This window comes from Rhinolophus sinicus, chromosome 2 (genome assembly GCF_057876585.1).
Source record: "Rhinolophus sinicus isolate RSI-liver-muscle chromosome 2, RSI-T2T, whole genome shotgun sequence".
NCBI classification, from domain to species: domain Eukaryota; kingdom Metazoa; phylum Chordata; class Mammalia; order Chiroptera; family Rhinolophidae; genus Rhinolophus; species Rhinolophus sinicus.
In genome coordinates this window covers 45,255,892-45,283,623 of record NC_142502.1, presented here as the reverse complement: position 1 = coordinate 45,283,623, position 27,732 = coordinate 45,255,892, and the positions used below count along the sequence as shown (strand labels likewise).

At 43.9% G+C, this 27,732-nt stretch overlaps 1 protein-coding gene across 1 annotated transcript; it reads right to left on the bottom strand.

The window, feature by feature from the left end:
- Positions 1–351: 351 nt before the first annotated feature.
- DDO (D-aspartate oxidase) lies at positions 352–27,333 on the bottom strand. Its single transcript, XM_019734929.3, has 5 exons — positions 27,176–27,333; positions 25,194–25,369; positions 21,220–21,328; positions 17,827–18,003; positions 352–2,229 (listed from the first exon to the last, which is right to left on the bottom strand). Exons 2-5 carry the CDS (start codon positions 25,363–25,365, stop codon positions 1,662–1,664), a joined length of 1,026 nt encoding a protein of 341 aa, XP_019590488.3. The 5' UTR covers positions 25,366–25,369; positions 27,176–27,333; the 3' UTR covers positions 352–1,661.
- Positions 27,334–27,732: the final 399 nt, after the last annotated feature.

The window sequence follows — 27,732 nt, the reverse complement described above, 5'->3', positions numbered from 1 at the left end:
CGAAACCAGGGCAACAAAGGAGTACACTTCAAACCACCATAAAAACGACTAAAACCCTACCTACTCTGAGCAGCGTTCTTCAGTTTTATTTTTTACCATTAAGAAATGTACTTCCCTCTTTAAAATGCTATTTTATTATAACATATTATTTCTTACAGACTCGTGTGATGAGTGTGTGTGTGTGTGTGTGTGTGTGTGTATGTGTGTGTGTGTGTGTGTGTGTGTGTGTGTGTGTTTTCAGTCTATCTTGTACGTTTGTGCATTTCTCATGTACTTAAAACAGAATTCAGAACAATAGGCATTTGGGGCATATAAACTCCAAAACCTGAAAAGAATCTTATACTCACTCAGTACACTTGGTATCCAGTTTTTATTTCTAGTCATTTCTAAATTTTCGAACTCACCAATTTATCTGAATTCGATACAATACCACCCCCTGGTGGAAATCTATAGAGAAGAACCCACACTTGAATGTTCTCTCTCTCTCTCCCCACCCTCCCAGCAGAATTTTCTCTTCAAACAAAATCATATTCAAAAGCTCAAAATGAATGAAACAGTAAAAATAAAGTTGTGCTGGGGGCTTTCTCTTTCCCACATTCTCATTGCCAATCCCACATCTCCCCCAGGATACCCAAAATAGAACTTAACACTAAACATAAGCCATCTCCCTCAAAAATTAAAATTAAAATGACTTCTATTTCTCCCGAGCTTCCTCCTCTCAATGAATAGCACCTCCTTTACCATGCACTCAAGCTAAAACCCTCCAGAGGATTTACAGGACACGTGAATGGATCAAAGCTCTGAGTAGGCCCAAGTCAAGAAACCAGGTTAGATTTAGTTAACTCAGCAATTCCCAAACTCATTTTACCAGGAGACACATTCCCCTTCTCCCCGGTACTTTTTTACAACTTGCATAAAACTCTGGTTGTATTTCATTCAGAATGACTGTTCCATCTTAATTAGCAAATTAGCTTTTTGGCTGCACACGCTATTCAGTCTTCAAAAACGCTTAGGCAAGGTCAGCCGTACCACAAGCCAGCGCTCAATCACCTGTGGCAATGGAAAGAACAACCCTTGGGGGATTGACTCCAGACAGCTATTGAGTTGATACCACATCCAATGGGCAAGTTCATCCCAGTCTTCTACCAGGAATTCTCCTAGCAGGAATCATGCTTTATCATCCATTAAACGGAATAAGCCTGTGTTGTGTGATCACTGCGTAATTTTATTCAGAGGTATTATGATGTTCACTTGACCACAACCTTCGAGAATCATGGGCAGCTCTGCCACTGACAGTGAGTTCAGTGATTTCCGTACATTACCTCCTCCTGTGGATTTATGAGCCCAAAATGTCAAAATCCCTACAGCTTTCAGTATCCATGTAAATTAGCATAGATCCTTGGATACCAGATCTAAAAGAAATCTTTTCTCTTAACGAGATCTTTATTTTTAACAACAATAGAGCTTTGTGCCCCATGTCATTAGTACCAGACTTAAGCCTAGTATCCGGTTAGTACTAGATTAGATTAGTACTAGTTCTAAATCTACTAATACATTTTGGATCATTTCTAATTTTGAAAAGAAATCATAGTTCGATCAATAGTCTCCAGGGCCATTTGCTGTCATGTCATGTCATGTCATGTCATGTCATGTCATGTCACTTATAGCTTTGACGTGGGAATGGGGGTCCTCAGGTCTTGGACACACTCGCTCAACAGCCTGGCGGCCTCAAGAGCAGTACCCCAGTGCATAGAGAAGCCCCCACTCCCGTGGCCGTAGTGGTGGACCACAGTCAGTCTCCGGCCATCCTGGGCTAGGATCTCCTTTTGCAGCCGAATGCCTGCCCTAACGGGCCTCAAGCCCACTATCTCCTTTATGTCGCAAGCTCCATAGAGGGAAGGCTCTAGAGCACAGCATCGGGAAAGAATATCTCTGCTAATTTCTGCATCTGGGACCAGATTCCAGTCTCCTTTTTGCCTACTTCCACCCAGGGTTACATTGGATACACCAGGGTAAACATATGTCAGTCCACTCCCGTCTCGGATAAAATGCTTCACCCAGGGAGCCTGGACTTTGAGCAGTTGGCCCCTCACGGGGAAAATCTTCAAGTCTCCCACAAGTTGCCTGCTTCCAAGGCCTGAACAGTTGACCACGATGTCGAACGATGAGTGAAGCTCCCACAGGTCTTCTATTCGCCGGGTGAGTAATACGCCCCCACTTTCTTTCACTCTGAGGAGAATGAGAGACCGGGAGTTGAGCCTTAGCCACTTCCTGTTCAACCCCTTATAAGAAGTGATGGACAGGAACATGAAAACAAACACTTTAAGAGCTTCCAGGACCTAAGCATGTCCAATTCTAGCCATCAACTGCTTCACATCCTTGGAAACTGGGGACTCCTAAAGTTGAACCTAAATAAAAACCTATTTCAAAAATTCAGAACAAGGGAAATTATATACCTTGTCCTTTTTATGATTAGTAGAGTTCCTATGTCATTTAGATGCCAAATAAACACCAAGTTAATCTGGTATTTTAAATTTCCAAGCACTTCTTGTTTACACCATTTGTTTAACACATAAATGTACTGCCTTGGAATTTTGCCTCATTTTGTTAGCTCTAGTATGTTCCTTTGTATTAGTCTGGTCTCCCAACTAGATGGTTGGGACAGGGGTCATGTGCTTCTCCCCCTTCTGTCTATCACGGGAAGTTAGCATGAGAGTGACACAAAATATTTGCAGCTGATGGACTAAATGACAGTTGTGATTGGTAAGGATTTTTTGGACAAAGTATATCAATAATGAAAAGAGATGGCTTATCCAGGTCCTGTAATCTTTCTTTCTAATTGTAGTAAAATACACATAACATAAAATGTACCGTTTTAAAGCATGCAGTTCAATGCCGTTACATTTAATTCATTCATATTGCTGTGCAGGCAACACCACCATCCATCTCCAGACTTTTTACATCTGGCAAAACTGAACCTCTGTACCCATTAAACAATTACTCCCAGGCCCTATAATCTTACTCATAGGTCATTTGGAGAATATAGGAGATGTGCTATGAGAACGAGACTATCAGCGGCTCTGTTCAGCAGGTGCAGGTCGAATGGCTGGGTGCAAGGCACTGCTAAGAGAGACCAAAAATGTGTGAAGCACGGCGCCCTTCGTCTAGGGCTGACAGAGGATCTGGGAGATGGGAGTGTAAATACTTGGCAGAATGAAGTCAGTCCTAAATGAGAGGTAATGTAGAATCAGAAAGCACGGGTCGAAGTCCCAGTTCTGCCTCATGTTAGCTTTGAGGTATTGGCCAACTCACCTCACTTCTCTGACCCTGTTTCCCCGTCAGTGTCACGAGGAGGACACCTCCCTTGCCTGCCTCAGAGGATGGCTGTGAAGTTCCAAAAAAATAATGGGCATGATAGTACTTCAAAAGATATGAAGCACAATACATTCTAGGGGACTAATATCAAGAAATCATAAATTTCTCAAGGGAGATTATGTCTTATCCTTCTTACTACCGCTATGACCCAGCTCATTGCCCAATACCTAGTGCACTTGACATTGTGTTGGCTAATACTAGGATTTCCAGGCGGGAATTCCCACCCATTCTCAGGAATTTTTTTCACTTTCCCATTCCCAAATCCCAAGATAAAAACTGTTTTGTGTTCTCCACAATGAATTGTTTCCACAAGTGACGGCCGATACTACCAACCACCTGGGTTCAAGGAGCCGATTTCCCGACCAACTTTTCTTGGGATTCAGGAACAGGAAAGCGAAAAAATTCCTGAGAACAGGTGGGAATTCCCGCCTGGAAACCCTAGCCAATACTGAAGACAACATGAAATACTGGTTTGGATGTGCGATGGCTAATTTTATGTGTTGACTGGACTGGACCACATGGTGCCCAGATATTTGGGCCAAATATTATTCTATTTCTGTGAGGGTGTTTGGATGAGATTAGCATTTAAATTGGTAGACTGAGTAAAGCAGATCGCTCTCCCAAATGTGGGTGGGCCGCATCCAATAGCTGAAGGCCTGAATAGAGCAAAAAGATTGACTCTCCTGCTGCTAGACTGCCTTTGAACTAGGACACTGACTTTTTCCTGCCTTTAGACTCAAACTGAAACACTGGTTCTTCCTGGGTCACGAGCCTGCCATTGGCTCTGCTGGGTCTCCACCTTGCTAATTCACCCTGCAGATCTTGGGACTTGTTAGCACCCATAATCATGTGAATTCCTTATTTTAAAATATACATATTAGTGTATATATCAGCATATATCATATTTATTACATCCATATTCATATATAATAAATATAATATGTAGTATGTTTATTATATACCATATCGACTCATATATGTCTATATATAGTATATACTCTATATATAGATATACATAGAGATAGATAGAGATACAGAGATATTGATATATATACATCCTATTGGTTTTGTTTCTCTGGAGAACCCTGACAAACACAGAATGGCACCACACGAGCATCCTCTCTAACTGCTGCAATTCAAGCCTGTTCCAAGGAGAATATGAGAAGGGCTGATACCAGAAATGTGCTTATACACTATCTGCCCAAGAGAGAGAGAGAGAGGAAGCAGTCATGCCAGCAGTTCTGAGCACCATCTGCCTTTAAGGAAAAATAAAGAGAGGTTTAATGCTGAAAGAAAGCATAAGAAAAGGCAGAAACTTCCAGAGCATAAATAAGACGTGTCTGAGAATAAGTGACGGCATGGTTTGATGTTGATTTTAACTTAGCAAGGAGGAATTCTTCAAAGTGATTCAAATTTTCCCCTCCTGCTTCCTGGTTAGAGTTTAGTTGAAAATTGCATGAGGATCAGGGGGAAGTCAGCTGTCTTCTGGTTCCCATTTCTAGCAAATGCTGCAAGCTGATGAGAATGGAAGCGATCCTTTGCTCCTCTACGGCATCACAGACCCTGGCCCCACAGCCCAATTTCCTAGTCTGTAAAATGACAGCATTGGATTGTATCAGTGGCTTTCCAACTTCTCCCTCATCTGGCTGACGGGTAAGCTGGTGAGGGGAGCTGAGCAGGTCTCCATCTTCTTAGTCTCTGCACCCCCACCAACCCCAGCACTCTGCCTCTGAAGTATCTCCACAAAACAAGAACAGTTTGATACCTCTGGACTAGATGCATTTGTTATTCAACACACATTTGCTGGGAGCCTGTCCTGTGCCAATGCTAGGCTTCAAAAGCCCAAAGCCTACCTTTCGCTCTAAGTTCACACAAGTAGGTAGTGCACGTACTATTAAACACTAGCTGGTGCTTCCAGCAGCAGTGCTCCAAATAGCAGAAGTTCTGAGCGCAGATGCCTTTACTCTATCTAACGTTGCTTGTTATTCTGAAAAATCACAAAAGACAGTATGTGGTTTACCTGAAACAAGGAAACCAAAGAAAAGAATCTAGCCAACACCCACACGGAGAACCGATAAAGCCAGTGGACTACTTTTGATGCAGCTAAAAGTCATTCAACGATAACGAATGAGGCTGGAGTTCCTGCCTTATTTGTTTTCGAAGTAAAATAGTTCATAGAAGTTAGTAGAAGAGAAATAACTGTGTAAAGTGTGTGTTGTTTGCTTGTTTGGACACTCATAGAAAGAAGAGTAAATTGGAATTTTGTGGCAGTAGTGACCAACATATTGCAGTGCATTCATTTGTCAAGTTGCGAATGGGAATAAAAACTTTCAAAAAGAGTTGAGGTGGGCTCTGCCCTTTACCAGTCATGTCACCTTGGTCAATGTACTCAGCTCCTCTAAACTAATCCTCCGTCCATAATTTGGACATAAAAATATTGACGTTAGAGGCTCACTGTGAAAATGAAATGAAACATCGACAAAAAGTCTGCTATAGGGCATCACACATTGTACAGTTGCTCAATGAGGTTTTTCATAAGAAAAAAAAAGGGGTTAGGGGTTTGTTATGCGACTGTAAACTGCAAGACCCGCTGTCCCATATATGTGAGTATGCCCACCACAAGAGCTAGAAAGCCATTGTAAGCCATACATCACTTACATTCAATTTATTTTATGACCTCTAAGACTGACATTTGAATTTTTAAAAAACGTTTGAAATTGGCCATTATTTGAACATTATCTTGGTTTTGCTTTTATAATACATTGTGGATTCCATGTGTTAATATTTAAACATTATGTTCTGTGTTCCTACCATCCTAATTAGAACTTAGAATTCTTCTCCTAATTCAGAAAAATAAGGGAATTTACCAGCCTTGGAATTGGAGCAAATTTCTTAAACTCACTAAACTTGTTTCCTCAACTATAACCTAAGGATAAGAATGCTGAGCGCCCAGCGTTTTTATGATGATTATGTAAGAATTCAATAAACGCAAATGTCCTTTTCCATTTTAAGGGTACCCTGCTGGTTGAGCTACTGATGAAAGTCCACGCTTTACCTGGAAACTTCTTAGATTATCATAGTAGATGGGTTGTTGGACGGCCCCACCAGGACTGCTGTGCTGGGTCTTTCCCACGCCTCATACTCCAGGAGGAAACTTACTGAATGTGCCCTGGGACCAGTCATCCACGTGCTATTGTAATGTGACCACAAGGTGATGCCCAGTCATTATTGTGTATCCCATGGGCCATGCATCAGGATGGCACCAAAGTGTTGGAGGAAACTGTACCTAGAAGCTGGATGTTCAATTAGATGACCAGGCAACAACCTACAAGGCTGCTTTTATGACCATACAAAGTAGTTATTCTGGAGGTTTTGAGTGACATGGTCAGGGGTATGAGAAGCTTAGTGACTTCGCCCTTAGGAATTCCTGCAACTGAGCAAGACCTCATCCTGGACAGGGAGAATACCATGCCCCAACTACCCATGAGGAAATGGGGGACGGGAGGACTCAAGAAGCTGTGCTCATAACCCCAGCCCAATGTCCTCTGGTCATTATCCTAAAACCCAAGAGTGTCCATTTTCACCAAGCCTAAAAGCCAACTCTCTGCTGGACCACATCAGCCTGACCCATAAACATGGGGGATGGTTTTTTTCAGGGCCCTTCCTTTAACTCACCAGGAGTTCCATTAAGCACTTCTTTACACACACACCACCTCCCAGGAGCAAAGGGGAGTCCCCTCTTCCCCTGCCTTCTCTTGGAACTAGAGGAAATTCCTGCACCCCACCTCCCATCCCCTGCCCAAGCTTTAAGAGAGGACTCCAGGGCAGCGTTAAATGGGGAGGTGGGGATTCTGACATGGAGACCTGCGGTGGAAGAAGTGCAGGGGTAAGGCAGGGCCCTGGTGAGCTCTGGTACAGAGGATGGGGCCTCATGACAGCCTCACTGGGCAGCGGGGGCTGCAGGAAAGAGGCACAGACCTTGGAGTGAGAGGTCAGGGCAGGAAAGGGGTGCAGCCCAGCAGGGATAGAATGGGGGGGTGCAGCAGAACCAAAATATCACCCTGGAACCTACGTACACCTGGAATTTGCTGGCTGAAACTTAGACCATAACCCTTTTGGGAACCTAATGAGTAGAAACAGAGAAAACAATTCTTTTTTGTCATGTAAAATTTCTAAGCACTTTCTGTCTTGCCAAAAGTAGACATTTTAGCCCTCCTTTATTAACCTTTTAACAGCTTGTACCTTTATTCTGGGAAGATCATCCAAATAGTTCTCTAAGTTAGGCAGATATAACATAAACTCTCTTCTAAGGATTCAAGAGGGCTTTGTGGTGAGAAGGGATGTGATTATCTCTGTGAAGGCCCAGATGTTTCTCTGCAGACCAGATTGCTTTTGGAAAATCTGTGTCTAGGCCAAGGAGGGTGGAGGGAGGAGGGGATGGCGCTGTGTCTGTTCCCCAGCTGGCTCCTCACACTGGTTAAAACTTCCTCCATTAGAGGGCGAGGGCCAGAGCCTGGAGGACCGATTCTAAGAGAACTGGTGAGTCTTGGGTTGAGTAGGGCTGTGGAGGAGCCCAGGTGTCAGAGGACATTTCCTCTGCATAGAACCCCGCCCAGAAAGAACCTGTGAGTGCTGACACAGGATGTATAGCTTCAAGTTTGTTGGAATGAGGGAAACAGCCCTGAGTTTTGAGTCACTATGTAAGGACAGCTTGGAGAGGAGATAAACAATGAAGAGCTAGAAAGCCATTGCTAAAGATGTGGAAAGATGGAAGGACAGCTGGGGGAGGATGGTGGTCAAGGACCTAGAGAGGAAAGGTGGCTCTTTGAGGTATTATGTATCAATGTATTATTAAATGTAGCCAATTAAATAACTTAGTCCTTGCTTCAAGCCTGAAGCATGATACCTTATTAACAGTGATCAGAAAATAACTATTTTCAGTCTATTTGTCTGAAAAAAAAGAAAACTAATTTAAAATCTCAGTTGGCAAATAGCACTACACATGTAGATTCACAGAAAAAAAGTGTCTTCATAGTGACACTTAATGTGACTTTACCTAAAATAGCTTATGGCAGTTAAAATTTTAAACATATAAATACACATTTTGCATGTGATAGGAATGTAAACGATTTGTACTCAGAGGTTGAATGGTGGTGTTTTAAAAATATATCCACAAAATCTTTGACCTTCAACACTGAAGCCTAATTCCCCTCTGAATATGGGCAAAATCTAGTAACTTGCTCCTAATGAATATATCATATTTTTGCCGTGTGTAATGCGCACCCATGTTTTTGGACCAGATTTTCAGGGAAACAGGACTAGTACTACCCACGTGTAATACACATCCTTATTTTTCCCTCACAAATTTGGACAAAAAAAGTTCACATTATACACAGGAAAACACAGTACATATTATATATTATACATATGTGTATTGCAACTCTTGATCCTGGATTTTCTTTTGTTGTAAAGCATGTTATCAGGAAAATTGGCAAAATCTGAATAAGGTCTGTAGATTTCAGAAGTGTACCTATGTTCATTTAATGCCCTCATCCTGATTACTTGACCTTGATTATATAAGGGAATGTGTTGGGTTTAAGAAATACATATTCAGTATTTGGGGTAGAGTGGCATCATATCTGCAGTTAAATGGTTCAGAAAAAAAGGTATATTTAGAGGGAAAAGGATAATGCAAATATGGTAAGTTTAAGATTTGGGGAGAGAGGTCCAAGATGGCGGAGTAGATAAACACTCTGCCTGCTTCCTTTCGTAAACACATTAAAATTACAACTAAATTTTAGAACAATCAACCTTGAGAACCAGCTGAAGTTTTATAATATAAAGAAGAAGCCACGTCAAGACTGGTGGGAGGGGTGGAGACATGAAACTGGTGAACCCCAAACCTCCGTGCAGCAGTTGAGAACTGCGAAGGGATATCTCAGCCGCATTGGTTCCCCCCAGAGCAGCAAGAGGCCCCAGCCCCACACCGGCCTCCCCAGCCCAGAGTACTGGTGACAGAAAGAGGAGCCCCCACAATATCTGGCTGTGAAAAACTGGGGATTCAGACCATCTGGGAGGGATGGAAGGCTGCAGGAAACCCAGATGTCCTCTTAAACAGCCTGCGCACAGACTCTCTCACTCGCAGGCACTCACCTTGGGCTCCAGCAGAGGGATGGTGGCTCAGGGGGCCTCAGAGGCGTGTGGGGGCCAGACTGAGGTGTGTGGCTACAGGGCAGGGCTGGAGGACAGTCACCATTTTCCCTGTGTGGGTTCCTTCTCTCATGCAGCTGGCAGGCAGGTGCCATCTTTGCTGTGTTGAGCCCTTCCCCACAGGCGAAATCTGAATCTGATTGGCCTGGTGAGCTCTGCAGCTCCATCCTCCTGACTCACTGGGAACCTGCCTTATCCAACTCCCCCAATGCTGGATACACTTTCTCATGCAGCCAACCCCGCCCACATTGCACTCTTTATTGGAAAACTATCGGAGTCAACGGGCGCCAGGTGAGCGGCAACTGACCTCAGTGTGCTCTGAGACTTGCTGAATCTCTCCAGGCTCAGCACTGGCACCAAACTAGAGTCTACATTAACCTGGTAACCAAAACTCTTTCCACTCTAGTAACTCCCTGAGACCCTGCCTCACCCAACTTGAATACAGCACGAGCCTTTATCAGGGGCTGAAACTTTAGGTAGCCAGTAGGTGGTAGCTGGCCTCCAGGTGGAGCTACCCCAGGCCTGATACTCATGGTAACTGACCTTGGTTTGCGAGGTATCCTCCGTGCTTCCAATCTTAGCACAGGCAGCAAATAACTGCGGATAGCTTTATAGCTCTTACCAGGTAGTTCCCAGCCAGTCTCAGACAGTGGATGACCTGGGCCTGCACCAGAGCCCTCCCAATAGGCACCAGAACCACCACACTTGGAGATTGGCTTCAGACCACAACTCAGCGGCACCCAATTAGCACTGCAAGCAGCACACACAAAGGGCAGTCTCAACAGGCACCAGAGCCTGGTGGGGCAAATCCCATTAAGTGGAGTAAGCTCCCCCACAGCAGCCTGTAAGCTGTGGACAGCCCATCAGCCTGAGGGTCAATCCCACCTACTGGCATACCAATAGCAATCAAGAGACTCACTGCAGATTGAAAGACACACACAGATGGAAAGTAAAGGAATGGAAAAAGTTATTTCATGAAAATGAAAATTTAAAAACAGACAAACAAAAAGATTGGGTAACAATACTTATACTAGACAAAATACACTTTAAAACAAAGACTATAACAAGAGACAAAGATGGACCCAGTAACCTCACTTGTGGGTATTTATCTAAGGAAACCCAAAATGCTACTTCGAGAGGACCTATGCATCCATATGTTCATTTCAGCATTTTACAATGGCCAAGATGTGGAGGCAGCCTGGGTGTCCGTCAATGGAAGAGGAGGTCATACATATATACAATGGAAAATTGCTCGGCCAGGGAAGGGTATGGGTTCTTGCCATCTATGACAGCATGAATGGACCTGGAAGGTACTGTGCTGAGTGGAGTGGCAGACAGAAAGACAGCTGCAATGTGATTTCGCTTGTATGTCGAATCTAAAGAACAGAATACACAAAAAAGAACAGAAACAAACTCATAGATATAGAAAACATTTTGAAGGTTGCTAGATGGGAGGGGAGTTGGAGCTGTGGGTGAAAAGGGGAAGGGATTAAGAAGTATTAGGTTGGTGCAAAAGTAATTGCAGTTGAAAAAGTTAAAAATAATTGCAAAAACCGCAACTACTTTTGCACTAAATTTAACAACAAATTGGTTGTTAAAAAATAGTTATAGGGTTGTAGAGTATAGCATAAGGAATATAGACAACAATATTGTAATAACTATGTATGGTGTCAAGGGGTACTACACTTGTTGGGGTGATAGATGGGAGGGGGTTGAGGGACAGGGTGAAAAAGGTGAGGGGATTAAGAAGTACAAATTAGTAGTTACTAAAGTCATAAGGATATAAAGTAAAGCATAGGGAATATAGTCAATGATATGGTAATAACTATGTATAGTGCTAGGTGGGTACTAGACTAGTCAGGGGGATCACTTCTTAAATTTTATAAATGTCTAACCACTATGCTGTACACTTGAAATTAATATAAACTAATATTGAATGTCAATTGTAATTGAAAAATTTTAAAAGGGGGAAAGGGGAATGGGAATAAGAGGTCCAAATTTCCAGGTATAAAACAAATAAGTCATGGGGATGTAATGTACAGCATAGGTAATAGTCAATAATATTGCGATAGTGTGGTACGGTGTCAAATGGTTGCTGGAATTATCGTGGTGATCATTTCTTTAGGTTTATAAATATTGAATAACTATGGTGTACACCTGACATTAATATAATATTGTATGTTAGCTATATTTTTAATAATAATCTTTAATAAAAGAGATTTGAGGAATCTGGGTGAATGATACATGGAATTTCTTGCATTTTATGAGGCCCGACAATTAAATTTGCGAACTTGTTGCAACAATGCTGCTAACCTTTTTTTTTTATATCAGAGGAATTATTCATTATGAATTTGTACCAACTGGACAAACAATTAACCAAGTTTACTATTTGGAAGTGCTGAAAAGGCTGAGTGAAAAAGTTAGACAAAATGACCCGAAATTTTCACCAACGATTCATGGCTCTTGCATCACGACAATGCACCAGTTCACATGGCACTGTCTGTGAGGGGGGTTTAGCCAGTAAACAAATAACTGTTGGAACACTCTCTCTACTCACCTGATCTGGCCCCCAATGACTTTTTTCTTTATCCAAAGATAAAGGAAATATTGAAAGGAAGACATTTTGATGACATTCAGGACATCAAGGGTAATATAACAACATCTCTGATGGCCATTCCAGAAAGAGTTCCAAAATTGCTTTGAAGGGTGGACTAGATGCTGGCATTCACATTGGGTAGAAGGGGTGTAGGCGGCAACAAAACAGACCCTGGGTGTGAGGAACAAGCAGTGCCCGTGTAGCTTCCGGTGCAGGAGAGTGGGTGGCAGCCCACAGAGTGAGTTTCGGGGCCTTCCCACACCCCACCACGAGGTGGCCCTGCCTCCCTTCTGGCCTGAAATCCTTGCCCTGAAACGCTTGCCTTGGTCTTATAGGAGTCCTTGCCCTACGGAGCCTCCCTCAAGAGGAAAGAGGACGTGTGACCCTCTCTCTCCTGGCCAGATGCCAGGCACTGAGGGAAGGCGGACAGCTAATACCACAGAGTGGAGGCCTCTGCGCGCTATTTGTGCAGGCCCCACATTGAGCTGCAGGAGGAAGCATGAGATATCAGGGATCCTAGGAGGTGCTGGAAAGGGGTGGGGTGGCTTCCCTTCAGCAGACTGTCAGGGGTGTACTGTCTATCTGAGGCACTCGTGTCCCCACCCACTGTCATGGTGGACATGTACATCAAACAAATGGACTGAAAAGGCCCCCCCAGGACTCTATGGAGTCAAGAACAGCCCCCCTCAGGTCTCTTCTCCCTCACTCTGTCACCTGAAAACAGACAGGAAGCAGTGTGCTTCCAGGCACAAACCCCAGCTCGCTGGTCATCATGCCTAATGGTGTGGCAGTCAGAAGGTGGCTCCCACTGGCATAACCACTCACTCGGAGTTATTTCAAGTAAAGTAAAATGCTGACAACAGGTTTCCAACTAATAAGAGGGTAGCAGGATCTTTCCCAGACCTTTATCCCAAGTTAGAGATTAGGCCTGAAAATAAGGCTATTATGGGAATAAGGTGCCTGTTTTCTAGAAGGTGATACTTTAGAAGCAGGCAGAACAAATCATCCTGACAAGGTGGGGATTCAGGGCGTCGAGTCCTACACAGTCGTAAATCCCCACATAACTGTTGACTTCCCTAAAACTTAAATACAGCCCCTTGGTATACGTGGGGAATTGGTTCCAGGACCCCCAGCAGATACCAAAATCCACAGGTGCTCCAAGTCCCTTATATAAAATGTCGTAGAACACTGCATACAGTCAGCCCTCCGCATCTGGGTTGGCTGAATCCACAGATGCGAAACCTGAGGATACAGAACCAACCATACGCGTATATTTACTGAAAAATAAATCTGCATATAAGTGGCCCCACACTCTTCAAACCTGTGTTGTTCATGGGTCAGCTGTAATTGTTTCCGTATGAAGATGATTGAGAGTGGCCCAGAGCCTAAACATTCATTCTCAGCCAGAGAGGGAGAACAGCTGGAACTGTGGCCATGCTGGGGACTGGCCCTCGCTCACAGTCCAGTGTGGAGACAACCCCACCCACCTCCACCCACGGGAAGCTTGTCACTGCCCAGGGCAGCCCCAGGCAAACTGGAAGACTTCCAAGGACTCCTCAAGAGAAGGGACACATACAGTGGGGGTGACTCACGCTGACTTCCCTGCCTCTGCCTTCTCCCACATGACACACCCCTTCTGCCACCTCTTCAGGGGTCCTGGGCCTTCATGCTCCCTCTCTGCCCCAACAAAACTCCCATCTTCCAAGGATTTATCTACTGTTCATCCCTTAAAACAAACTGAGAGCAATGTGCCCTCTCTCCCAGGGAGAATTCTGTGTAAGTTTTCTGTCTCAACTTAATAGCCAATGATTTGGTGAAAGATTGGGAGAAACTCTTCACACTCTCACCCCCTGATTACTATCCCTAGGACTCAGAACTTACCCTGACTAATTTGAGCTGTACCTTCCTTCCACTGGGCCACCTAGAGGACCCCGTTCTGGCCCTTCTCCAGCTGTGAGTGAGAAGTATGTGGGCCCGAGAGATGCGCTAATTCAGAGACCTTTCCCTTCACTTCCAGTCCATGAGCTGGATCCCCATGGGGATTCCCAGGATCCCCATATTCCCACCCCACTTCCAGGGCCTGCATTGTCTTCTGAGGGGCAGACCATGCCACTCTGTGTGCCCCTGAGCCTAAAGGGTGGCCAAGGGAGAGCTATTTTCTGGGGGAGGGTATGGATGGAGCTTGGGTATACGGGCTCGGGTGCCTCCTAGCACATAAGGCTGCCATGTTAAGGTGCAGCCCTCCTGGGAATCCAAGAATTCTAAATGTAAACTTGGCCTTCGGGTGGTCATAAGGCATAGTTGCTAAGGTGAAAGGATAAATTACATCATATTAAAAGGTTTGTCAGCTTGACCAAGAACTTTTAAATATTTATACATCTGCATGTGGGCTACTGTTTTCATTCTTGTTCCAGGCCAGACAAGGTAGAGGAGGGTCTGGTGTTGGGTGTGTCCTCTCGCTCTACCCTAAAGTGAGATAGAGGGAAACTTCAGGGGACAGAGGGAAAGGGAAGGAAGAAAGAGTAAAGGCAGTTTATTTCTGCACTGAGTCCATAATTTTAAATAATGGCATTGCTGCAGATTTCCATTAAAGAAACGATGAAGGAAAATATTTATAAAAAGAAAATGTTTTTCTTCCCAAACTGAGGTATATGGAATCTTGTTCCCAAAAGTAAGACAGTACTGGGGGGGGGGGGGGAAAGAAAGACAGAAAAGATGCAGACATGTCTTGAAGGGGTTCCCACTGGCCAAATCTTGGATAATTTGAGCATCAAAGTAAATAAAGAGAGTAAAAGACTGAAGTATATTGAATAAAATAGAAACCCATGAGTCCACACTGATACAAATAAATACTTGAATAAATAAATACAAGAAAAGAAAAGACTCTTCCTTATAGTAGAAAGCAAATTAATGTAGGAGAAATTAGAAAATTATCACTTGGCAAAAATAGCAATGATTCAGGCAATAATTATCAATAGGTGCTAAAACTAGTCGGTAAATGTGTGAAAAAAACAGGATATTTACATAGCCTCAAGGTATTAATATATCCTGACAAATCACTTACAAAGAGGAAAAGCAGCAACTTCACAGTGGAGATAGGTGGCAGACCAGGTGATCAAAGGTGAAGTCCCTAGAAGAGGACAAATTGATACCATGCGCCTCCTAATACGATGCAACAAGGATTCAACACCTACCTCTATGGTGTCCAATCAAAAATGCAATAATTTCAATCTAATCGTGACAAAACATCAGAGAAATCCCACTGAGGGACATTCTACAGAACAACTGGTCTGTACTATTCAGAGTTGTAAAGTTCATAAAAGACAAAGATAGGCCAGAGCCTACAGAGACATGACAACTAAATGCAATGTGTGATGTGTTTTCATGGATTGGATCATGGAGCAGAAATATATATATTTATTGTATAAAGTTCCTTATGGGACAATTGGCAAAATATGAGTAAGGTCCATAGATAATAGTATTGTCGCATTATAAATACCTGGGTTTTGTGTTGATGTTTTTTTAAATCATAGTACTGTGTTTATATAAGAGAAAATCCTTGTTCCTAGAAAATACACATGGCGATATTTAGGAATAATGGGACATCATGTCTGCAACTTAACCTTAAATGCTTCCGGGTGAAAAAAAATATGTATAAAGAGAGAGAAGCCGATAAAGCAAAATATAAGGAATGTGGATAAAGTGTTTACAAGAGTTCGTCCACTTCCCTCGGCTCTGCTTCCGTGACCGTCTCTGATCACCTCCTGGCTGACCCCACTCATAGAAGCCTCTCGCCAGCCCTTGACAGTCTCTGTGATGGGAACAAACATTCTGTGAGGTTTCCCCTCACCCACCTCGTCCCAATCTGCCAGAGACCACGGGGCTCCAGCCAGGTTTTCTACAGACCTTCTAGGACATTGAGACGAAATCCAACATGAGGAAGCCAAACGATAGCTTTGGAGGTAATAATGAAACTTCAGCCCAAGAGCACTAAAAATACCCCAAATTATAAAATTCTCTAATGACACCTCACCTTTTATTCCTAACGCTTTGTACATGGTCTTCCATTTTTGTTATTTTACCATTAAAAAAATTATGTACCACATTGACAGTCAAGTTCTGCCACTTTGGGCATGCTTAATAATTTCCGCTATCTGCATTTAGTCAAGATAAAGATATGATGCTTCTACTTTGCATCCCTCGCATTAGCACTTCCAAGTTTTTCTAGTCATTGTTATACTACAACGACCAAAACGCAACACTACACAAGATTGGCGCTCAGGAAAGGTGGTGCTAAAACTCAGATGTTGGCTGGTGGGCAACTGCACCACGTGATGGCTCAAAATGTTAATTTATCAACCGGTGTATTCAGGTACCAATTTAGTCTACAAACAAGGGTTTATGGGCCAGTGAACAAGGCACAAACGTGTGCGTTTTATGAAACTGGAACTTACAAAAGTAAAAGAACTCATATAAATTGCTGAGAGGTAAAAGCGAGAAGAACACTTACAAAGCTATAAAAATATGTCATGATGCTCATGAAATGTATCTAATGGACTTAGGCTCCCATTCAATGCTCATAAATCTGTCCTTAACCCTTACCATATGTGTTACTGCAATTGTTAATTAATATATAAATATAACCACACACATATATACACACATACACACTATCACCCCAATATACTATAAATTCCTTAATAAAAATGATCATATTTTTATCCTTCTTTTTGACCAGCCTTCTAATACAGTACCAGGTATATGTAGGTGTTCAACAAAGAATTGTGGGATTAATGAATTATCTGAGTCAGTTATTCTATATCTTACATCTGAGACCGGGCCACTGTTGTCACTGCTTACCTCAAGTCACTTTTCTAATATTTACACAATAATTCACACTGTTCCTATTCAACTACCAAATAGGCAGATTTGAATATTGAAAGGGACAATGTATCACAACCCCCAGCATTCTTGCAATTTCTAGACTAAACTATAGAGACATTTATTGATGTGTCTCAAATAAAGATGCTTTTGATGTGTTTCCTAATGGATTGGAAACAGAAGTCCTGAAAACCAAGCCAAAATGCAAGTTCAAGGTATTTTGGGCTAACCTGGGTGAGAAAGCAATTGCATAATTTAGATAAGTCCTCATATTTTAGAGTTCTTATTTATAACAAAAGAAAATAATGAAGTTCCTTTCTTTTCACTAATGAGAAAAAAATTCAAAGCTAATTTATAATAAGCATAAGATTCTCTCATCTAAAGAACTAGAGTAAACCATCTAATTTTATAGCTGGAAGTGTATTTCCCAAACTTCTCCATTTTACAGGTGAGGAAACGAAGATACTGTTTCAATAAGTGGGTTTCACTGCAGGGTGGGGTGGGGGACCAGATCGTGTGTCAAGGTGTGCACTGGAGGTGGGAGCTGGACGTGTTACTGCCAGCATGGTGACTGACTCCCTCCTGTGACACAATCACTATCTTCACGGTGTTTTACAAAGTCTTTACCATTTGTGGGCTACAAGACTCAATGCAAGAGCTTTGAGGGGCCACGGAGAATTTCCAGAATACATTTTATGAATAGCTATGAAGTCATTGATGGCTATGAGAGATGAAGGAAACATCAAAGAGCCATTTCAACCAACCTTTTCTCCAACCATGGGAGGTAGGCAGCACCTTCACATTTCAGGGTCGTAAAAGCTTGACCAAACACATGTTGAGGGAATTTCTTCAGTTCAGCCTCGGTCATCTTTCGAAATCCCAGAACCACGTCAGCCCAGAATGGCACTTCCTCAGAAGGAATGCTCTCAAATATCTGCCAACTCAAACATATTAAGTGGAAAAAAATTCCTGAAATTTTGTGAAATAACACATTTCTAGTGAACCCCAAGTGACATTCTCTAAAGCATTGAAAAATCACATTTTCTGTACACATACAGAGAAAAGGATCTATTCATCCATTCTCTTGGGTTCAGATAACTCAGTAGCTAAATTTAAAATGTTCATGATTGGGGAATAAGACATTTAAAAGATAGTGTGTCTTTTAAAGATTCAATTTAAGTCTCTTTATCTAAAAAACTCTTGCCTAGATTCTCTTTATTTACTTATGACCATGCATATTTGAGGGAAGATTTTTCTATTTTGCAGAATGCTTTACATAAATTATAAGCAAACCATCAAAAGTTTAAAGGCCAGCCTCAATTCTGAACAAAATATCTAAATTGGAATAGTAACGGTGGGAGTGAAGGAGGCAGGGGTGCAACTTGTAAGTTAAGTTGTAGGTCATCACGTTTAGTACTTGATAGGAGAAGCTGAATTGTGAGAAAGAGCCCTGTAATTAAGTCACAGTTGGGGGTGGATGAGAATGGAATGACATTGGTCGTTAACAAGAAGCCTGTAATAGTGCTACCAATAGCTGCTAGGCATCTGGATTTAGAAGTGTTGGGATGTTTTTATCAAAAGGCGTACATGTTGTAAATCACGGCTGCTCTAAAATAGCAAGGAAAATCATTCGAGAGCTGCACACGGCTGCTAATGAGATGGTCATTAATGTGCCAGAACGTGTATCTCTGAGTAATTCATGTAAAGTGGTCCCCACGGAAGGTACAAATGTTGTCTGCTGCAGGACTTCATTCTGGGCCCTCTTGCTGCCTCACTCTTCACACTCTCCCTGGGCTAGATTGCCCTCTTCCATATCTTCACCATCACATATAGGCCACTCAGAAGCCTACATCTCCAGCCTGCTCCTCTCTCCTGAGCTCCAAAACCAGATGCAGACCCGTGTTGCCTGCTCCCCACTGGATGGCTAGCTCCCTGTCTCCTACATTAGCCACCCCGCATGCTTCCAATACCCCTTCCCCCAGGCTTTTCCAATTAAAAAAACGGTCCCCCATTCACCCAGCTGCCAACTCCAGAAACCCAAGAACCATTCTGGACTCTCTCTCCTCTCTTACATGTCATCAACTATCAGGCCCATCACGTCTCCTCTTAAACACGTCTCAAATCCATCTACACTCTATCCATGGTATCAACACCTAATTTATCTCACCACCCTCTCTCTTTCTACAAATCTGTCTTCTACACTACAGACAGTATATTTTTAAAATGTAAATATGATCAGGTACTTCACTGTGCAAAATCCCTCAGGGGCTTCCCATAACCCTAGAATTTTTCAACACACCATAGTCACCCTAGACTCAGGTCTATGCATGTGCTGGTCCCTCTATCTGGAATGCTTCCTCCTCTGTTCCGGACCCTGCCTCTGCCCCCTTCACCTCTACAACATCACCAGACTAACCTACACTCATCTAGATGGTTTCTGCTGAAACATGACTTTTTTTCCTGGTGGCTTCTCACAACTTCCCAGAGCTAGTTTATTCTCCAGATACACGCTTCCTTAGCACCTTGTAGTCTTCCCTTGGTAACTCAAGTCTCACTTTTAATGCATTAGATTTAGGATATTCCCTACAGACCATAAGCTACGTGAGGGCAGAACCGTGTGTGTCTTTCTTGAAAATTCACTCAACACATATTTAGTGAGCATCTACTATATGCCAAGCGGTATGTACCAAATTGCTCATTTATATATCCCTAATACCTAGGACAGTACTTGATACTGGTGAATGTTGAAAAATTGTTTTGAGGGAATAGATAGATGAGTAAGGCTATATGCACACAACATTGGCCCTTGTCTTTGCTTGGCTGGTCCAAATCCTTTTTGGAAGCCAGTGGGATAAAAGTCATTCATCTGAGGAAATAAATAACTCTCTCTTAGAATATAGCTTAAAGTACATTTTTTATAATACCCTCAACGGTGGCCAAGTTTTACTCTTGAAAGTATATACGAATTTTGGACATAGCTGTTTCCAAAACTTACTTAGAACCAAGGTTTGTGAATTAAACTGGGTCATGTTGGGTTTGGACAAAAAAAAAGTGTGGCCCTATATCAGTGAAAACCGTTTTTCTCTGTGACTCATCAGCTGACTTGGGAGAGAGTTGTAACATCAATCCACCTTCAGAAGGTAGAGAAGTGAAAGTTGCTACTTTGGACAGGGACTTTGGGAAATTAATGATGTCACCGTCATTGTGTGTTTGTGATGGTGAGGGAGGGCAAAAAGAGGAAAAGGATAGAAGCCTGCCTGACGCAGGTATGTTCACCAGCAGAAAATGTCAACAGACTGTTGATCTCAAAAGAGGAGAGAGGACAATTGGCTTTGTTTTTTTTAGAAACAGACAAAAGATGCAATGGATTTGAGAATTTAACAAAAGGCACACATCTTTCTGCTCTTCAAAAGGCTGTAGGCATGACTGTTCTCACACAGGATAACACAGACGACATACAGGCTATGTCGGAAAGTAAAAGGCAGAAAGTAAAGGTGAGACTGGCTAGTGATCTCTGTTTAAGAAGATATAGAAAGATATTGTCATAATTTAAATGCTAGTTTGTGTGAGAAATGCTACATAGGATTTATTTTTAAATTATTTTGTTTAATTACACATGCTCCTGAAATCAGAAATCAGAATCAAATAGAAGTGTGCTAACCATTTCAGAAATAATTTTTTCCCAAGTGGCACTTAAAAAGGTAACTTCAGTGATCTATAAAATTTACTGGTTTGGAACATCTAATTCTCCGAGGACATGACATATATAAGATGTCCCTATATTTTGGATACCTGCACCCATTCCAACGTCACACCTGTTTGCTTCCCATCGTCCATATCATCCCCACATAACCCAAGCTCTTGCTTACCTGACATATTTTTTTAGCCATATTTGCAAATCACTACATAACCCCTGAGGAAACTCAAAATAGTACTTGTGATGAGAAACTGGAATGGTTGTTTATTGGTAAAAAAAAATATAATACTATAGCTTGTCTTTCTTGAGTTCTTTGCAGTAGAGCCTAAAATGTTCTTCTAAATTCTCTCACCTCTAGGTCATAGCTCTGGTCATAGTAAATAATAATAGTTTGTGTAGAATTCTACAGTCTGTTCGGATCATTCTAAATTCTAAAATAACTTCAGATTTCCTCTCTTACCCAGATACCAGGTGAACACACGTCTCTCCAGCTTCTGCAGAATTGGCGATTGCAAATAGGTGGTCAAACGTCTCTCTAAACCACTGCTTCTGCTTGTGAATGGGTGTATCTGCAGCCATGGAGAAAAGCAAAGGGGAACAGAAAGGAAAATGATGGTGATGGCTGTGCTCTGGACAAGCTCCTTCCTAAAAACTGGCGAAAAATAAAGAAGCAAGAAGGAACGTTTAGATCATGGACCACCCTGTGGCCGACAATACATCAGCAACCAAAGTTTTGAATGTTGACACACCCGGGCAGCAGCCATTCATCAACAGAGGGGAAACCAACAAATCAGGGCAAAATCTGATATGTGAGCCCCATGGCAGGTGGTTTGGTGCACCAGGTAGATTCCAGGGATCTGTGAAGGGTCTGTAACCAACCTGAGCAGAAGTTAGTTTATGGCTGAGGCATCCAGCTGGCCATTCAGTAGAAACAATAGGAGAAAGAACTCAGGGACTCTTTCCTGGGGGCTGAAAACATGGTGGGTGACAAGGGGAGACCTGTGGGGCGCAGAGAACAGACTGCACGTCATTAGGAAGAACATGGAGTGGAACTCCCCGTCCTGACACAAGGAAACAAGGCCTCCATTGCCGAGGTTAGCTCGGCTCCTTGCAGCCCCAGCCATTACCTCCACCCCACTCTATTCCATGTACTCATGGACCAGCATAGAAGAGCATTTCCAGGGTCAGCAGAGACGTACAAGGACCACACCAGGTATCACCTCTCTGTCAGAGTCCTGTGGACCAGTACTCTCTATTTCCCAGGCATCCCTGCCAGAGCTCAAGATATTGGACCCAGACACAGCTTCTAGAAGGGTACCAGATCTGTCAGGGAGGAAATAAGAGTCAGAGCTTAAGCCCCCCAAAAAGAGTGTCCAACGTAGGCACAGATGAATCCAACTGTGAGTGAAGTATTTGGTCGTCTGATCCCTGTGGAAGGGTCATGAGGGAGAGTCCAGAGTCAGGCCAGGGGCTGGGGAACAGTAATTTGCGGCCACAGAGGAAACGAGGGAACTGAGGCAGAGAAGGTGCTGCGACAGCTCTGCTTGGAGAGACTCCCTGGAGTTCAAAATAGAGGTGAACAGGCCCCTAGAGTCATCCTGCTCCCCAAACAAAGCCCCCAGGTCAATGAGGGCATTTCAGTAGCAGTGTTTAAAACTTAAAAAGGCCACAAATATCTCTGTAGGAGTGGATCTGTACTGCCATCTTTAAACATGTGCCCGTGTGAACTCAACACTGTATTCCAAAATTGCAGACTGGGGCCACTGGTATAGAAATAAAAAAGAAAGAAAGCTGCAAAGAAAACTAAGTTAGACCTCTATGGATTGTACGCCAATCATCTAGACCAGTGTACGGGGCTGTGTTGAAATGCATCCCCCTGTTCCCTCCCCAAACCTTAAAAACAAAATAGTGATGGAGAGTCACACACTGAAGAAGTCATCCCAAAAGGACAGACCATTCCAGTTCAATAGTGGGTAGAGCCAGCCTGGTGACATAACTCATGTCCAAGTGCTGGTAAAAGAAAATTGTAGCCCGAGTGACGGTAATTACAATAGCAGATGGTAACATAGCGCTTTCTGTGACCCAGGCACGGTGCTGACTGCCTTACACATGCCAACTCATTTCATCCTCACAACAGCCGTATAAGATCAGTATGGTCCTTGACCTTCCTGAGCACTGAAGACGGTTATCACTGGGGCTGGTCTGAAAGAAGCCCAGAGAGCAGACCAGAGTCTTTATCTAGCAGCACCAGAGAGAAAGAGCCTGACCCAGGCCCCAGCCACCTGACCAGAGTATGAGCTTGGGCCTCACTGGCCTGGATGAACTCTCAGATGAACCTCCTTTGAAGATGGTTCCATGACTATCAGGCTAATTCTGGCCACTCACCTGGGCCTGGGGCAAGCAAGGGGGCTCCTAAAAGATGGACACAAGAAAGGCACCCAGGGAAAATCAGCACTGTGCAAACACACCAGCCTCCTGTGCTTGTTGCCAGGGAGCTCCCGGGAGGTACACTAGCATTATGGGTTCTGACTAAGCCACGTTCCTGGACCTGCAACGCCAAGGTACTTCCCTCCTCATTCTGGCAAAAGATGGGTTTATTCTCTGTTCGGTGAAACAGGAGGGTGTCTGGACTGGGAAACACCATGTACAGGCAAAGGCAGGGATGCCATAGTGAGAAGGGGAGGGTTAAGGAAACACATGCAAACCAGATGCTTAGACTCCAGCCCTCTTCTCCCCCTGCCTTCAAGAATGACGCCAGGCAGGCCTTCACCCTTCCCAGCCAGGAGACTGGAAGCCTCTTCTCTGGCGAGCATGACTTGCCCTGAAAGAAAGGACTTATACATAATGACATCAGAGGTTCTCCAACTAAACAGCCCTGACATCTCACTCCAGTGAGACTCAAGGCAACACGCCCTGTGCAGGCGCTCAGAAATTGCTATCAGCTATTTAGCAGCCTGCTCTTAACTGTTGGCAGACAGGTAAAACTGACCATATGGCCCAGGAAAACCTGCAACATGAAAAATGAGAACATCCAACAAAACTACACAACTTGGAGACAACAAAAACTATGCAAGGAGAAGACACTTTTGAAGTTATAATTAGTATCTTCAGAAAGATAAGAAAAGACATTGCAGCCTTAGAACACCAATAGGGTGTTCTCGCAAAGGAAAATTTAGAGATTCAAGCAAGAGCTTTGCAATATTAAAAATGCTAGAGTCAAAACAAAATGTCACCAGTAAGGTAAAAGACAAAATTTATAAAATCTCCCCGAAAGTAAAACAGAAAGAGAAAGAAATAGAAATAGGAGGGAGTGGGGAAGCTAAAAGAATTGGAGGTCCAGTCCAGGAGGCCCGGCATAACAGCAATTCCAGAAAGAGAGAGAGAGAGAGAGAGAGAGAGAGAGAGAGAGAGAGAGAGAGAGAGAGAGAGATCAGGAGGGAGGAGTCAATAACAGTAATTTAAGACTGTTTCCTGAACTAAAGAACATGAGTTTCCAGATTAAATGCCCAGGGCAATGTTCATAGTCCAGATTGCTGCTCTTTGTAATAAACCTTTTGACTGTTTAAACTAGGTGCATGCATGTATAACTTTGACTGAAAATTAAAACTAAACTTAAAGGGAAAAAAGGAAGGTGAAAATAGTGAACATAGGCCTCATTAGCTGCAAAGTGATTTTGGTTTCTATTTAATGCTATTTCCGTTCTCCAATTTCAGGTGGAAAATACAGAATGGAAAGGATGCATGGACATGTTTTTAAAAAATCAATGCATCTGTAGGCCTGAATACAAATTGATTGATTGTTTTATACTGGCTTAGAAGTGAGGATAATTTTAGTCCCATTACGTACAAGTAATTTCTGACTTGACTGTCATTACTGGTGAAAACAGAAAGACTTCCAGTTACCAGTTGCGGCAGTCATTTGTGCTGTTCACCAATTACGTCTGGCTCACCTCCACCTTCTGGGACCCTTACAGAATTGCACTTCCTCGCCTCTTTCTGAGGGATGGGCGCATTGGGACTGCTGGCCAATGAGCTGTCATCACAAGTGATAAAAGTCACTACTAGGCCAGATCTTTTAATTGCAGAGGGGATACACCCCACCCCACCCCCAGCTCTTTCCCCCCAGGCACAGGTGCTAAGGACATTCAAAACAGCAGCTGCTTCATCAGCTTAGGTCCCTGGGTGAGGAGCAAACCCTAATGATCAATCAACATATACGGTGAGCAAGAAATAAACCTTTGCTTTTAAGCTGCTACGGTTGGAGGTTATTCTTGTCTTACAGCATAACTGAGCCTTTCCTGACAGATAAACCAAGATGTGGAAAGTGTACGATACACTTACGCACACATCCAGCTGTCTTTGTCAACAGAATTCCACTAACATCATTTCCCCTAATATCTAGCATGTCTGACAGAGGAGCAAAAATCCCTCTCACCTGGGTTAGCATGGGGAATAAGGATTCCAGCTGCCACATCACTCGTGGTATCAGGAGTGAACTTGTCTGAAATGACGGTGATGGAGCATTGTGGGACCAGCTTGGAAATGCACAGAGCAGTGGAGAGCCCCATCATGCCTGCCCCCACCACGGCAACCCGGACCGTGTTCATGGGTCTGTGAGGAGAGAAGAGTCGAGCTGTCAGCCTTGTTTTAGGGATTATTCTATCCAGTGCAAAGTCTGGCCCTGCGGTCAGCAGCCACTCAAGCTAACACCTTTCCTGTCAGCGTTTCTCTTAGAATAAAGAGAGGTCTCTGTAAGCTCTCTTTCCATTAAGTGTCAGGGTACAGGCAGCAAAGTCTCCATGGAGATCTAGACATCAAGGCAAAACCAGCCTGGAGCTGCCTCTAGAACACATGACAGGTAAGCAGGTTTGCAGGTAGGGGGAGATTTCTACTCATTCTGCCCCTTTTCCTAAACCACTTTCTCTGTGGGCACAACCTAGGGAAGGTCGGTGAGATGAGCAAGGTAGACGCAAGGAGCAAAAACCTCCTGAGGAACAGTCACTGAGAGGGCAGGATGCATGGGCAATTTAGAATTCAGTCTTACTGTCTACAAACTGGTTTGTAATTATAACAACGTGACAGAAAGTTTGAACGACTGACCTTGCCATCTCCTCTCCTGCTCCTTGTCTAACTGGGGACCAACTCTGCCCACCGCCTTCCCCGCCTCTGTCACTGCTTTCCCCACCCCCACATTCTCACGCTCACCCCTATCCTATGCCTGAAACCCCCACTCTCTGAGAGCAAGCTTTTCAGGTAAGGAACAGGATTCCTTGGTGGACCCAGGTGCTGATTCTGTACCCTGGGGAGCAACCTGGGGTCTCCTAGCCTCGATTCCCTCATCTGTAAACCAGGCCAGATGAATTCTTCATTAGCGCCTATGGGTGGTAAATAAGAGAGACCCACCGAGGTTGTCTCATAAAAGCGGCTCTTTCGGAGAATTTGTATGAAATGCAAGAGGCAGACGTCCAAGAACCTGGGCTGGGCAGCCTGAGACTGGCACCCAGTGTGGGAACTAGAGGGTTAATAAGGGCTCCACACTCTCCTATCCCCTTACCCCTGAGCCCAGCTACAGTCAGCTTCTCTGACCACCATGGCTTCCTTGCTTGTCTTTCCAATTCTGTTCCCACTCTCTGTCTAACTCTGTCTGTAGGTCTCAGGTTGAAACTCCAGAGAGAGAAAATGCAGTTAGTCCAGTTGAGCATTGCCATCCCTATCAGACGAAGTTCTAGCACCAGGCCAGCTTATCAGGGCTGCACCAACATGTAAATCTGCCCGTGGCATCAGCAATAGCCAGGTCATGTGATACAAATCATGGCCACCTGCATGTTCCTCAGGGGAAGTGGGCAGTTTCCTCTGTTGTGTGCTGGGCAGACCTGGTACGGCTCGGCTGTCAGCAGTCTCTTCCAGCTCTGAAGGTCTCTGGCACTGTGATGTTTTAGTCCTCCAATGAGGTTTACTGTGTTTTATTTCTACTTCTTAAGTAGTACATGCATTTCCTCAGCCATTAGTTAATCTGATTGCTCCCCAGCAGCTAAAAAGGAACAGGATTGCCAGAGCAGAGGGAAGAGAAGGGAAGGGTCCAAGGCAAGAGGCAGGGGACAAGCTTGAGGAGCACAGCCTTGCACGTGTCCCCTGGGGGTAGAAAGTAGCCACCTACTCCCTTACTGACTTTCCTCTTTCACACCAGCCTCCCTGCCCAGCAACTTTCTCAAAATAGCTCTAATAAATTGAGAGGGAAAGTAATCCATGGCTGAGAATAACCAGCTGCCGGGTGAAGAAACGTGAGCCAGCAAGGTGGGTACGTCCCGCCCCAGGGACCTGTGAATCACTGTCACCAGATCCCATTAAGACACTCCCCTAAACTCCCAAAATATGGGTAGAATGACCCCTGAGCCGCAAGCAAGAGGATTCAAGTACCTGGTCTCTGAAAAACGCAGCCTGGAACCCAAAGAAGGCTCTGGCACCAACACTTGTTTTCCCAGTGAGTGGTTGATCCAGTGCCCAGAGAGACAGAGGGAAAGCAAAACTGCTTCCCATTGGGGAAGTTGTTAAGGACGTTGCCTCTAACCTTACTCTCCATTGGCCCGTACGCCTGAGTCTCTGTCACTATTCTCCTGGAGAAAGGAGACATTGACCTCCTCTTGTAAGCTCCGTGGGGCTGGGGCTCTGCCAAGCCCTGGGAGCGGGTCCACTCTTAGCAGCTCTTCGCTTTCTAGTTTGCAAACCCTCCATCTCGCCACCAGCCTGGGATTTTTCCAGCTGCTTTGTAGGCATGGTAAATAACGGGTGAACCTGTCCAACTCCCAGCAAGTTCTGAGCAGAAGCCAACCCTGGTTTCCTCATTTGGCTGCCCAGAATTATCTGCCATCTCCCATTGGTGCCTGGCTCTGCTGGGTCAGCTGGTGGGAGGGGGCGTGGGGGGTGGGGAGGGCAGAATAATGTTGTTGATCACTAAGATGGTGACCTGCTTGCAG